The sequence below is a fragment of the Rhipicephalus microplus genome, chromosome X (genome assembly GCF_043290135.1).
Source record: "Rhipicephalus microplus isolate Deutch F79 chromosome X, USDA_Rmic, whole genome shotgun sequence".
Lineage (NCBI taxonomy): Eukaryota > Metazoa > Arthropoda > Arachnida > Ixodida > Ixodidae > Rhipicephalus > Rhipicephalus microplus.
Window position 1 is genome coordinate 333,385,109 of NC_134710.1, and position 14,153 is coordinate 333,399,261.

A 14,153-nucleotide genomic window follows, 5' to 3' on the forward strand; every position below is an offset into this window, starting at 1 on the left:
TTGACATAATTTTTCTAGGCTTCCGAAAAGCTTTCGACACTGTCCCTCACGATAAATCAATTCTGAAGCTTGTAAACGCAGGAATCCCAAGATTGTTCATTTCTTAGGTTGCTGCATATCTGACAAACCGGCATCAATTCGTGGAAATTTATAGTGAAAATCGGGCTCACTTGCAGTCACATCAGGTGTGCCGCAGGGCAGTGTCCTTGGCCCTCTCCTTCTTATTATATACATTAGCGAAATTGGTAATATCGTTGAAGGTGGTGTCCAGGTTCGATTATTTGCCGATGGTTGCGGGCTCTTTAAAAGCATTAATTATATCAACGATCAAATTAGCTTACACAATATTTAAATAATATTCTCGAATGGTGCATGCACTGGAAAATGACACTAAACACAGACAAAAGCGTACTAATGCGAATGACACATAACAAATTACCTTTGCTTCATACGTATAAGTTAGGTTCATCCCCCTGCATGAAGTAACCCAATACAAGTATCTAGGATTCACCTTTAACAACGCGTTAACATGGAATGACCACACCAGTGAAACTTGCTCCTCAGCCTTCAGAATATTTTGCCTCTTGATCAGGCGCAAACTTAAAAAAGCACCTTCCGACGTAAAACTGTTATGCTATAACACCATAATCAGAACCAAACTAGAATATGCATGTATTGTTTGGGATGCGTATACAAAAACTAATATGAATAACCTCGAGAAAATGCAGCGAAAGGCAGTTAGATTTATATTTAACAAATTCTCAAGACAGGATTCACCCACAGAACTTATGAATGCTAACCGCGTTGAACCACTCGATGTGAGAAGCCAGAAGCACAGACTGGAATTTCTTAAACTAGTTTACACGAACAATACACCCCTAGACTCATCTTTATATCTGTCGCCCCTATTGACCCGAACCACTCGTCACCGTAGACAAGATGCATTAACACCCTACTCCACGAGAACGAATACGTTTAAAAATTCTTTCCCCTCGTACAATAACTGAACAAAATTGTGTAATCAAATTGACACCAAAATGCTGATTACTATTAATTTGTTTGTGTAGCGTTTTGCCAAACGTGTTTACGCCATTTCTGTATTAGTGTTCTTATTTCATTTATTCTTTTTGTTTTCGACATGTTCATTGTTGTACCATTTTATTTGCCCTCCCTGCTTGGACTATGTGTCCGCAGTACTTGACAAATAAATAAATAAATAAATAAATATCTATTGTCAGTTGTGTTAGCTTGTGATCCATATCCCCCTAAGAAATGACTTATGGCTATATAAGTAAAATGCAACTCGAAATACCTAAAACACCACTTCACTATAAAAGAACAAAGTGTAGTTGCTGGCAGCGAAAACATTCCCCTTCATCTTCTTCCAGGGGTTTGAAACAACGGCCATTTCCATAGCCTACACCCTTTTTCTGTTGGGAAATCATCCTGAAGTACAGGCAAAGTTGCACGAAGAAATTGACGCCATTTTCGTTGAAGATGTGGAAAGGGATGTAACTGTGGAAGACATCAAGCAAATGAAGTACCTGGAATGCGTTGTTAAGGTATGTTTGCATTAATCTCACCGAATCCACAACATTCACTGTGCAAACAAAAGGGTCATCACTGCGTTAAGTGTTTCCTACGCTAAGTTTTTCGTCATGCATGAAAACTGAGCATTCCCCAGGGATATATGTTTAGGATGGGGCGTGGCCTACTCGCCCCAATTTCTACATCGCGTGATAAAAACGACGTTCTCTATATGACCGTACTGTTACACGTCAGGCACGTCTAGAGAGCATTTGCTCGTACATTCTATCCGAGAGAAGCATGACCCACAAATTATATACATACATACTTATTTATTTATTTATTTATTTATTTATTTATTTTATTTATTTATTTATTTATTTATTTACAATATCTTCAGGCTGTATTCGGACCTAAGCAGGAGAGGGCACAAAAATTTCAATGACATTACTCGAAACAGAATCTAAAAAAATGCAGTACAAAGCACAAACATTTTTAAAAATCCAATTCAATGAAGCACGTAAGAAATATATCCAGTAAATTGCCACTTACGAATGTCCTTTAAAAGAATTATTTAGTTCTTCGAACTTTTCTGACATCTCCCACCGAAGCACCTTTGGACTCAATGCTAACGCATTTGAATTTAACAAAATTACTGCAGAGCCCACATCAGGTATTCGAACATATATGTCCCACCTAGCATAGCCTCTCACATCATATTCATCTGAAATTGTCTGAAATACTGGGTACAGACAGCGCATTGCGTGCATATTCAGAACTGTAGGTCACCGTAACTCTCCCGTTGAGACATGCGCCCCTCCGTCTGCAAGAAAGAGTGTAGCGAGCGTCCTACGTCATGAAGAGAGAAGAAAGAAATAAGCCTTGTGGAGGATCGATAAATGAATGAATAAAAGAACTTTATTAATGTACAATAGGTGACGCTAGGGCCCTAGCCAGAAGCGGGCCGCTACCAAGTTGGCACCGCAAGACCTAGCCTTTCAGCCGCCTCGCGAGCCTTTGGACTGACCATAACGTCCCTCTATTGTAGAAGTGCGCATAGCTCCGTGCCACCGTTCTTCTGCATTTTCCTTGTCGCTGCGTAACGCGGAGCTACGCCAAAACATATGAGCTCTATGGTGTCATGGCATTTATGGCATGTTGTAGGAATAGAGAACTTCAGATAATTTTTTTCTAATTAACTGTGGTTAGGTAAGTACTCATTTCTGATAGCCTTATCGTAATGGCCTGAGCTCTGTTTAGTTTACTGTGCGGAGGGGGGAGGACCCTGCGTCCTAGATAAAAGTGCTTGATTTGCTCGTTGTAAGATAGGAGGTTATCTCTGCATTCTTAAACCTCACCATCTTCTTGCCTTGTGGCTGAATGGTTGACAAGTTCTCGTGCGGTATTGTGGGCAGATTCACTGAGGTTCGCGGGAGCACCGTTGATTTCTCCACGTGGGCAGGAAACGAAATAATCGTGTTCGGTTTGATTACTTTTCCCTTGAGAATTGGCAGAGTCTGTCTAGCGATTACTGCTTTGCCAATTCTCGAACGGCTGCCCTAACATCTCTGTGAATCCTCGATCTATTAGTGTCTAAAAAAGCCAATACAGTGGCTACTTGCTCAGCAATTTCTGATTTTGTGGTGTAGATAGAAGCTGAGTTGACTAGTTCACCATTCCCGTTCACAAGTACCGTTGTGACGGCTTGTTTATTGGACATGAAAGTCGCGTCGACAAACGATCATCCTAAGCCTGATTGTTAGGTTTTTCTAACAGGGATTTCGCACTGGCTTGCCTTCTTCTCAAGTTGTGAATGGGTGAACATTCCCTGGAACAGGCATAACCGAGATACTGTGCTTGAGATCGTTGGGTATTTCTTTGTGGTTGTCATCTATCGCTGTAATAGGTGTACCAATCCTTTTGAGGATGAACCTTCCAGATTTTGTTGTTCAGAGTGTAATGAACTGTGCGCTTTCTTGTGCCGCTATTTCCTCCAATGTACTGTGCATCCCTAGCGTCATGAGTCTTTAAGTTTTGGTGTACATTGGTCGACCTAGAGCTACTACCTTGATTACCTTCATCTGCAATGCAGCTGTTCTCTTTCGAATCTCTGCTACTCGTACGTAGCTGCTACGTAGGAAGCACCAGAAATTTTGACTTAAAAAAACAGTCAACTAATTGAAAAAAAGTGAACTTCCTGGCCACCCAGTGGAGTTTTCTGCAGGAGATGGTTTATGAGAGCGTGGACACAGTGTCTGAATTCATGAACATTGCAGTCAAGATTGCATAAGTGCAGCGAAACCTTAATATATTTTCGAAACATGCTAAATAATCATAAATTGACAACCAAAGCTCCATTGCAAATGAAAGGGTCCAAATCATTTCAACAACTGATATTTTCTTTAGGTCCCAATACAAGTTGCAACATAGCTATTCGAGTTCAGCGAGCTCTCTCTTCAATGAACTTTTCATTGTGGTTCCTTGAAGTTTCTTCCAGTGCAGTTTTGCTGTAGAAGCATACTAAAGATCTAGAGAAAGCTTATTCACGAGATGGACGAACGATTGTACTGGTTGCGCTATGTCAGCATTCCCCACTTCTTCCGCTAACTTGTTCCACAATTAAAGAGCATGAGGAAATAATGAATATTGATGTGCATCACAAAATTATTCCAATGTCAAGATAAATAAAGCGATTTGACTTCATGTTCATTTCCTACAACGAAAGTACGTAGTACATTGTTATACACTGCTAAATGGGTGAGCCTTGACAGTCTTTCGTAATTTTTTTGCATTTGATTAACACTGTTTTCATGCAATCTCATCACAATATTTCAATCTCATTACAATTATCTCTGTGTGAGGTTTGTGCTATGCGAGTACCACGAGTCTTAAGAAACTACCAGGTTTTGTACGTTTGAAGGATTATTTTGTCTCGGTAACTCTCACTCCTCATTCAATGAGTGAAACAACTGCTTCATAGTTTTTTAGATGAAACTAATTGCTATCACACAGTTCTATGCACCATTTTTGTAAATACAATTCCTTCCTGGGCGTTATTCGCCTTGCTTTTGTGACATTGTGCAGTGATGTCACGATAATGTCTACAATGTTTGTCATAAATTTTGATCTAATTCAATGTGTGTAGAGTACAGGTTCAGACCTTCTTTGGCTAGCTACCGTACTTATTTGTACACAATTGGCCGTCGTTAATCTTCGCTTTCTTAGTGATGGCGAAGGTTACTAAAGTCGCAAAATGTTGGCTATCTGGAGTTATAACAACATCGTCTTCATTCAATGTCATCAAAATAATTGACTTCTCTGCCAGTTTTTAATGTCTTACTTCGGATCACTACAGGCCGTTTCTTTCTATTTCTCTCTCACTATTTCTCCCTAACTATTTCTCTCTATTTTTTAAATGTCAGCATCGAAAACTGTGACAATATAGACCAAAAAGTTGTGGCGATATAGACCAGAAATGCTGACTGAAATATGTAGTTTTAAAAAATCTCCCGTTACCGCCTATCAAGTTCCTCACATGAAAAAAAAAGCATGCCAGTCTCTCTTCAGCTGGAACGGTTTTCTTTTCTTTTTTATTGAGATTCCACAACCAACGAGCTCCTTGAGACGCCCAACACGTTCGTCATCGCAGAGCACGAGTGTTGGCACTTGTGCGAAAGCCAGTTTTCAATTGGCCACAGGCTCGCCTCTCTGTATTCCTCTTGCACGTATTGTACGTTTCAACTGATTAATTAGTTCAAATAATTGAGGTCTACACGTGATCAAAGATATAATAGAAGAAACTGTAAAACACGCTCACGCACAAAAGAGCACAGGCCTTGTTTGCTCAAGTTCACTGCCCAGACTGCCCCACCCAACGAAGTTCTTTCTTTAGAGAGGAAGGGCCTAGCGCACTCTTTTCGGTCTGGGTTCGCACTGTACGGTGAGTCTGGTTCTTGCATGACAATAGTTCCATGCTAGTAGTCACGCGTTCTGGGAGAGACGGCCTTTTCTTGCTTGTTGTTTTGTTTCGCTGATGATGTTCTGTCATTTTGTTGCATCCCGCGTCACATACGAACAAAATGCTCATAAAAAACAGGCCTTGGTGGAAAACGCAGTACAGTCACAGCGAAACCTCGAAGAGCAGCATTTATGCAGCTCGCGGCCAACTCTCTTGGGGCTACCTTGCAAGTATACAAGCTAGGTACCACTACGCCATATGTCAAAATTTTGGTCAGGTTGGGAAGCACGCACCCCGCTATTATTTATTCTGTGGAGACTACAGGCACCCGCTACAGATCTGCAAGGTATTATGTGAACATTGTTGATGTGGTGACTCGTTTCAATCGACACCGTATGAGCATCTCGCACATGAAGAAGAGGCTCACCTCTATCGCCCACGTAATGATATTTCTCGCCGGTAAAACGTGGAGCACATCCGTATCAGCCATGTTTCAACTACACAGAGTGCTCTTGGGGTATTTGCGATCCAGCACACCCGTGCTGTCAAACGCCGAGAAGACTGACATCCGAGTCTGGCAAAGCATTGAAGACCAGAGAGAGAGAGAGATAAAGATGCAAGGAAAGGCAGGGAGGTTAACCAGACGCGCATCCGGTTTGCTACCCTGCACTGGGGAAGGGATAAAGGGGAGAAAAGAGGTTGCAGAGAGATGAGAAGGTACACACAATCACGAGCACACTCGGGGAGCACACACAGTCTACAGGCGGTCGCTCAGGTTTGTTGACTTTAGGTAAAGTAGCAGTGCTTTAGTTGCTTTCTGCGCAACTGAGGCAGATGCCCAAGGTCCTAGTATCTTCTGCACACAAAATGGTCCGGGGTCAAGTTGATTCAAAACCATCCGGAGCTGGCATCGCTGTGTGTCGTAGCAAGCGCAGCTGCACAGGACGTGTTCGATGGTCTCTTGAGCTCCGCAGAAGTCGCATGTAGAGGTGTCTGCCATACCAATGCGAAAGGAGTACACCTTTGTAAATGCAACACCCAACCAAAGGCGGCATAATAGTGTCGCATCGGAGCGGGAAAGTTGTGATGGTAGCTTTAGCTTGAGCGAAGGATCCAGTTCATAAAATTGACACCTTTGGAAACTGGTAGACGACCAGAACGTACGTGTCAGATCTCGAGCCAGCAGGTAAAGTTGTCTTGCTGCATCATTCCTTGATAGAGGAATCGGGACCACATGGGTTCCTTCATGGGCTGAGCGGGCTGCATCATCGGCTAATTGATTTCCGGTAATACCGATATGTCCAGGTAGCCATTGATATATAATATCATGCCCTCGTGCTAGAGCTTCATGATGGCAATGTCTTATTTCTTGTACCAATTGGTCATGACTCCTCCTACGCATGGCAGACTGCAAACTCTGAAGCGCTGCCTTCGAATCACAGAATATGACCCATTTTCTTGGACGTTCTTGAACGAGATATTGTAAAGCAGCCCTTATAGCAGCAAGCTCTGATGCCGTAGATGTAGTCATATGTGACAACTTAAACTTGATTGTCATTGCTGCAGCCGGAATTACAGCGGCACCTGATGAGCTGCTGGACGAGACGGACCCATCAGTGTATATCTGCGTTCGGTCTAAGTACAACTCATGTAATAATAGCAGTGTTGCTTGCTTCAATGCTACTCTGGAGTGATTGCTTTTCTTTTTGATTCCCGGAATTTCTAGACGTACTTGCGGCTGGTCGAGGCACCACAAAGGACATGCCATTCTCGCAGCTGGCGTATAACCTGATGGAATGCTGTTTAGGTGCTTGGCTATGACGTCTGAAAACGTAGCTCGTGGTCTTCCGGAGGGTAGAAGGGCCAAGTGGTGGTCGGGGACACGGCTAGCATGTCTAATGTGCGCTCTGAGGCAATCCACAACTCTATATGTCCTGACCGGATGGTCTTTGGCAAGCATGATTGTGGCATAAGTATAAGCGCATCGGGGCAGTCCTAGGCAGATACGCAGTGCCTGACCCTGCAAACTCTCCAATGAATGAGTATTGGATTTGAAAGTGTTAGTCAGTACCGGCAAGCTGTAGCGCAATAGACCCAGAAATAGGGCCCTGTACAGCTGTAGCATGGAGGCCACAGAAGTTCCCCATGCTTTCCCGCACATGAATTTCATTATATGCACAATAGATAGCAGTCTCTTCTTCAAGTACGCACAATGTGGGCTCCACGAAAGACTTCTGTCGATTATTATGCCCAGGAAACGATGCGTCCGTGCATATTTGACACTCTGCCCATTGATGTAAACAGGGTATGGCGTCATTGGTTTGCGTGTAAACGCCATCAACGCGCACTTCACAGTTGATATAGTTAGGCCTTGTTTCTGAAGGTAGGCTGTTGTGAGGGTTGCTGCCCGCTGTATTCGTGCACGCACCTGAGGGCGAGTAACTGCAGCACTCCAGAGGCAAATATCATCGGCGTATATGGATAGGCACACCGACTTTGGCAGAACCTTCACCAGACCAATGAGGGCCACATTGAACAATGTGGGGCTTAAAACACCTCCCTGAGGTACTCCGCAGTAGGTGTAATGTTCAGCAGTTGTACCCTCATATGTTTGCACAAAGAAACCCCTGCCAGTTATATAATCTTTTATCCATTGAAACATTCGTCCACCAATGCCCATTTCTGCGAGAGAAGTGAGGATGGCATCGTGAGCTACATTATCATATGCACCCTTCACGTCAAGAAAGAGTGCCACTGATATGCGCTTGCGACTTTTTTCTTGTTGCACAAATGTCGATAAGTCAAGGACACAGTCGATGGAGGAGCGGCCCCGACGAAAGCCTGCCATGCAAGAAGGGTATCTGTTGTATCGTTCCAAGTACCACTCGAGACGAAATAGAACCATCCTTTCCATCACTTTTCCGAGGCAGCTTGCGAGGGCAATAGGGCGATATGCTGTCAAGTCCAATGGTGATTTTCCCGATTTCAAAAGTGGTATTAATCGACTTATTTTCCATTCTCGGGGAACACTGCCGCTGAGCCAGGAGTTGTTGAAGCATGTTAAAAGTTCTTTTCTGGCTTTTTGTCCAAGGTGTCCCAACGCACTATAAGTAATACCATCAGGACCTGGCGACGACATGCGCTTAGAAGCGACTAACGCACCTTCCAGTTCTTCCATGGTGAATGGAATGTCCATTTCTGGTAATCGCGTCTCAGGAACGATCACGGCGTCGATGCTCTCGTTCATAATATTCCCGGCAACTCTCGTGCAAAATTCTTTAGCCACCTCGAGTTCTGTTTTTCCATGATGGAGTGCCAAAGCTTTAAAAGGGTGCCGTTGTTGCGGAGAGGAGCGAAGACCACGAACTGTTCTCCAGATATATGACAGCGGTTTATGAGGGTCTAGAGATTCGCAGAATGCTTTCCAGCGTTCGCTCTCCAGCTTGTAAATGCGTCGTTGAATCTTTTTTGGAGCCGTCTTGCTTCCCTCAGATCGTAAATTGATCTTGTGCGTCTGTATCGTCGTTCAGCACGCCTTCGTATAGCTCGTAATCTTTCCAGTTCGATGTCAAACTGTGTTATTTTAGACGAAAATGGTAATTTACATTTGGACGCTTGCATAGCTTCCGCTATGGTATTTTCCAGGCTGCAGGCGAGGCCTTCTTGGCAAGCGTCCTCAACACGCGATGTAAACATCGACCAGTCAGTGCCAATTGCAACACCGGAAGAGAAATTTTTTATGATACCATCGATCGTCACGTAGGTGGGTATGTGATCACTCCCATGAGTCTCAATATCGCAAAACCATTTAACTTTGTGAGAGAAGCACCGTGACACCAATGTCAGGTCAAGGCAACTGCCATACGTGAGACCCCGCAGATATGTGGGGGTACCATCGTTCATGATGGAAAGGTCGTAATCGGAAGCGAATGTAACAATGTTCCGGCCCCTGGCATTCATCCTAGTGCTCCCCCAAAGCTTGTGATGGGCGTTGAAGTCACCGGTGATGATCCAAGGCCCATCGGTCCTCATTAGGATGTCTTTTAATCTGTCGCAGTCAAATCGCGATGACGGAGATATATATCCACCAATAAGCGTGAACGAAACTGCATTCTTCTTTACACGAAGACACACGTACTGATTGTCGTCATTTGAACTTATTGGGTGCGAAAGATAAGTCAAGTCTGCGCGAATGTAAACAATTACTTTGCTTCGTTCTTCGCAAGCGGCTGAACAAAAAGCTTCATAACCGGACAATCTATAAGGCGTTGATACGTTTGGTTCACATATGACAAGTATAGGGAATTGATTAGCCCGAACAAATTGGCGAAAGTCCGAGATACGGGACTTCATGCCTCTGGCATTCCACTGAAAAATCGACGCACTTTTAACTTCAGTGCGGAAGATGAGATTTTGTTGAGCCATTGTGCTTATACGACGTTAGCAAGAACTGGATTCAGTGCATCCAGTATTTGTTGCAGTGCACTCTTAGCAGACGGAGATTGTATGCTGCTCAGTAGCGTGCGAATCGTGGCAATTAATGATTGCACGATTGCAGTCACTTGCCTGTCTTGGTTGGAAAGATGTCGAACCGGGATCGCGGACTGGCCGTCATGAAACTCCTTCGGTTCGCTTGATGCTGCTTCCCTTTGAAGTGCAGGCCACTATGTCGCAGTTAGGGTATGCTCACTGGCTTTGTCCTTTACAGCCTTTCCCACGGCATGTGGTCTGGGAGGCAAAGGAGGTGGTACGGATGAGGGATCTGGCAAACGTGTCGAGGAGGTAGCGGGCTTCCTTGAACACCGACGTCGACGTGAACGACGCCTTCTGACTTTAGCTGCGGCTTCTCGATGAGATGAGTGGTCGCGCACCATCTCCTTCAAGATGGCAATTTCCTTCTGAATCCGCGGGCAGTCCTTCGATGTGGCTTCATGGGATCCATTGCAATTAGAGCATTTCTTGACAGTTGCGACGCACTTATCCGCTTCATGGGGCTCGGCGCAGCGGTGGCATACCACCGAATTCTCGCAGACGCTGCTCACATGTCCAAGTTTCATGCATTTACGGCACTGGAGAGGCTTTGGAATGAAAGGCCGCACAGCATGTCTGAAGTATCCCACCTTCACATGAGAGGGGAGTGATGTGCTCTTAAACGCAATCTTCACACAGCGAGACTTGCCTAGCCAGGTGACATCAACAATTGGAGTATCAGTTGTTGACTTGACAAGAAATTGTAAGTCATTATTGGAAATAGCCACATCTATGTCGTAGATCACGCCGGTTACTACATCACATCCCAAGGGAACATGAGAGCGCACCTGGTTGCCGTCCAAGTCAGTTACACTGCGCAGAACGCCCAACGCGCTTGCGTGCAAAACGTCCACAGCCAGTATATTCTTTCTGGCGTTCACTCTTATGTCCGTGATCTCATTTGGCACGAGCGTTTCCAGAGACCTCGACACAGACTGTCTGTTAAGGCGTTTCATGCTGACGGTAGGAAGTGCAGGCAGAAACAGGATGGTATAAGTGTTCGATTTTGGCGCTTCACTTACAGTTTGAATAGTTGAGGATGAGGATGTCCTCATGTTCCTCCTCTTCGCTTTGCGGCTCAGCACAGGCTGGAAACCGTCATCTGAAAATTCCTCACTGCTGAGATAGTAAGCATGAGTATCTTCACTGTCACTGTCACTCGCTTGTCCCATCCGCTTCCTGGAGGCGGCCGCCGCTGACGCCGCTGGTGCCGGCAGGCGCCCGGGGTGGTCTACATCCATCCCCTCCAAGGGGGCAGCGAAAACTGATCAACAGACTTAAATTACAACTGAAATACGCCGGAGTTAGCAGAAGTAGCTCCTATTCAAAACACACTTCTTCGTCTTCCATTGAAGACCAAGTCCTTCACAATTGCTTTGGGCTGGCTACTTTTCATTTTCACTTTATTTCCTTAAGGTCCTGATGTAGGGGAATTACATAAGGGGTGGGAGTACAATACCTCATGAAGGGGAATTACATAAGGGATGGGAGTACAATAAGGATGCTTGACACTTGACCATTAATAATGAGAAATGAGCGCTCATAGCTTTAGTGAAAGCTTCCGGGTTGGTAATGGAAACAATGACGTAGGGAAGGCCGTTCCTGTCTACAATGGCACGTGGGAAAAAGAAGACGAGAAGGCGAGAGTGTGGGTTTGGGATGAGTAACACTTGAAAGGTCCCTGAAACACTTTTTCAAGAAAGCATGGAATGAATTTACTGGAAGAGCTTATTGTCTCACTAATTCAACGCTGCAAAAAATTTTAAGCATCCGTCCTTCGCGAGACTAGTTACAAAGATTTGTCACATGCTGCTATCGCATTCTCTCTTTTCTCGTCCCAACGAAAGCGCTTGAAGCTAAGCATGGAGAGAAGGCAGGGCCAAAGAAAAGCAACGCCCGCGCCTCGTGACTTTAAGCACTTTTTATTTCTTTTTTCTGCGATTGCGCGGTTTTTTCAGTGCGATCACACGGGCACGCGTGTACAAGTTGCGGCCTCCCGCGGCAATCTCTGTAACGACCAAGCGCGCGAACTTCAAATCAGTCAATGGCTGATAGATGGGCTTTCTACGAGTTATTTTGGACCATCTTCCGTGATTTTGTCGAAAGAAGAGAAAGAAATTTTTAGCTGACTTTGATAACTTATTGTGGATTCCGGGCCACGTGGTGCGCTATATAATTTGTCTCGCGTGTTCTCTGGAGTCTCTACTACCAATCGACAGCGTTTTCTGACCATTTTCAAAACGTTTGCAGGGACCCTTTAAGGAATGGATTGTACGAAGAGAGCTGGTGGTGAGAAGCAACCTACCGTGTTAGCACACCTAGGTGTGATAACGTGGTAGCAATGATTCCCATCGCCAAAAACCACCCGATTACGACGTGTATAACTGCAGACCCTCTGCGGGCTCAGATTTCACTTATATGCAGAGTCCCAGCTTGTCTTTAGAAAGACGGCTAGCTAGCGTGCCTTTAGAAAGACCGAAGGCAGCGTTTTTTAGAGTAGTCACGCCTAACCAGCATCCCATCTCGCAGCCCACCCACATCCATATAACCATGCCCGGAGCGCTACCTGCAAAGGCCCCCTGAACACTTTGAAGTGCCGGGAATATCTAAATAAATACCACCCGCATCTTCCCACGGGAGGAACTCGAGTAAATGCGTCGCAGAGTGGTGGGGGTATTGCGTGAATGCTGTGTAATTGGGTAGGATTTGGAATGCTTAATTGTTCTTTAGCCTTTATTATTTTTATTCATTGAATGAAGGAGAGGCGTTAGCTTCAACGTCAAGCGAAAGCCAAGTAAAGACGCCCTTGACTGAATTCCTAACGTGCGATCCAGTGCCTACATATACGGGGTGGCCAGTGAACGGTTGTGCAGCACGAGCAGTATTTTCTTTTTACTAGCAGACGCTGCCTGAGTTGGCCTTGCGAGGCGAGAGAGGGGGAGAGGAGCTACAGTTTTGCGGTGTCTTCCTGGGCCGGCACACGCGAACATGTGGATAGAGACGCGATACGCCATAATGTGCAGTAAGGGTGTGTACGGCGCCACCGCCGTCGCCGAAGCACGAGATCATGCAACTAAGAAATGCTGCACATTTTAAAAACTAGCCTGTCATATGCAGCCCTCAAGCATGTCTCACTAGACCAATTTCATATATCGTATGCTAACCGAATTCATGTCCACACGGACGGTTCGGTCTCGGGAAGTTCGACGTGCGCCTTTGTGGTACCTTCTCGATCAATCACCGTCAAGTTCCAGACCTCAGACGTCACGACATCTACAGGCTCCGAGCGCAGTGCTCTTTTAGTTACAATAAAATTTGTTATTCAAGAATCACCTACTAAATGGGCCATATCCTGCGACTCCAAGGTGGCTTTCCAATGCGTGCGAAGCATATACGGTGTGCAAAATGCCATCAGTTTGTGTCTCAAATCAACCAAATTCGTCATCGCGCTACTAATCAAGGACACGACATAGTCTTGCAATGATTGCCGGGTCACAGTGGGATTAGTATTAACCACCTCACCGACGAGGCGGCCCGATGTTCCCGCAATAGAGCGCCCACACTGATGATACAGCTATGAAGAGTCGACGCTGCATGCGCGCATATGGCCACGCTTACACACTGCCATTCTCTACTGTACTACACTCGTCGACCACAAAATCTTGAATCGCCGCTTTAACTTCAAGTGTCATCCAAGCTTTCGCGACGTGACGCAACAATGCTTTGTCGGCTGTGGGTTAGTGTGGTGCTCACCAACTCATTCAGCTATCGCATTGGCATGGCTGACCTGTCGAAGTGCGATAACTGGAAATGTGCAGAAACTATTTACATTGCTGGTGCCACTGTCCTCAATATGGACAAGATTACCGGACTCTGCGGTGTGCATTAAGGAGACTCGATCTTCGGCCCTTTACTTAAGAAACCTTGGGAGCATGGTAACATAGACCACCATCGTAGATAGCCACACGAACTCTCCTGCTACACTTGGAGGCAACATCATTGAGCAACCACCCCTGAAACCCTCCACTCTGTGTGTGGTGTGCAATGTGTCTCTCCTTCTCTCTCTCTCTCTCTCTTTCTTTCTTTTACTTCCTTATTTCTCCTGACTTGTGTAGGGTAGCAAATTGGACATGTTCTA

At 45.2% G+C, this 14,153-nt stretch overlaps 1 protein-coding gene across 1 annotated transcript in view; it reads left to right on the plus strand.

Annotated features, from left to right (window-relative positions):
- Positions 1-14,153, plus strand: part of LOC119161235 (cytochrome P450 4V2) — a 118,333-nt gene that overhangs the window by 69,320 nt on the left and 34,860 nt on the right. Inside the window, exon 8 of the mRNA XM_037413609.2 lies at positions 1,389-1,562. Coding sequence (XP_037269506.2) covers positions 1,389-1,562 — 174 coding nt within the window. The remainder of the gene's footprint in view (positions 1-1,388; positions 1,563-14,153) is intronic.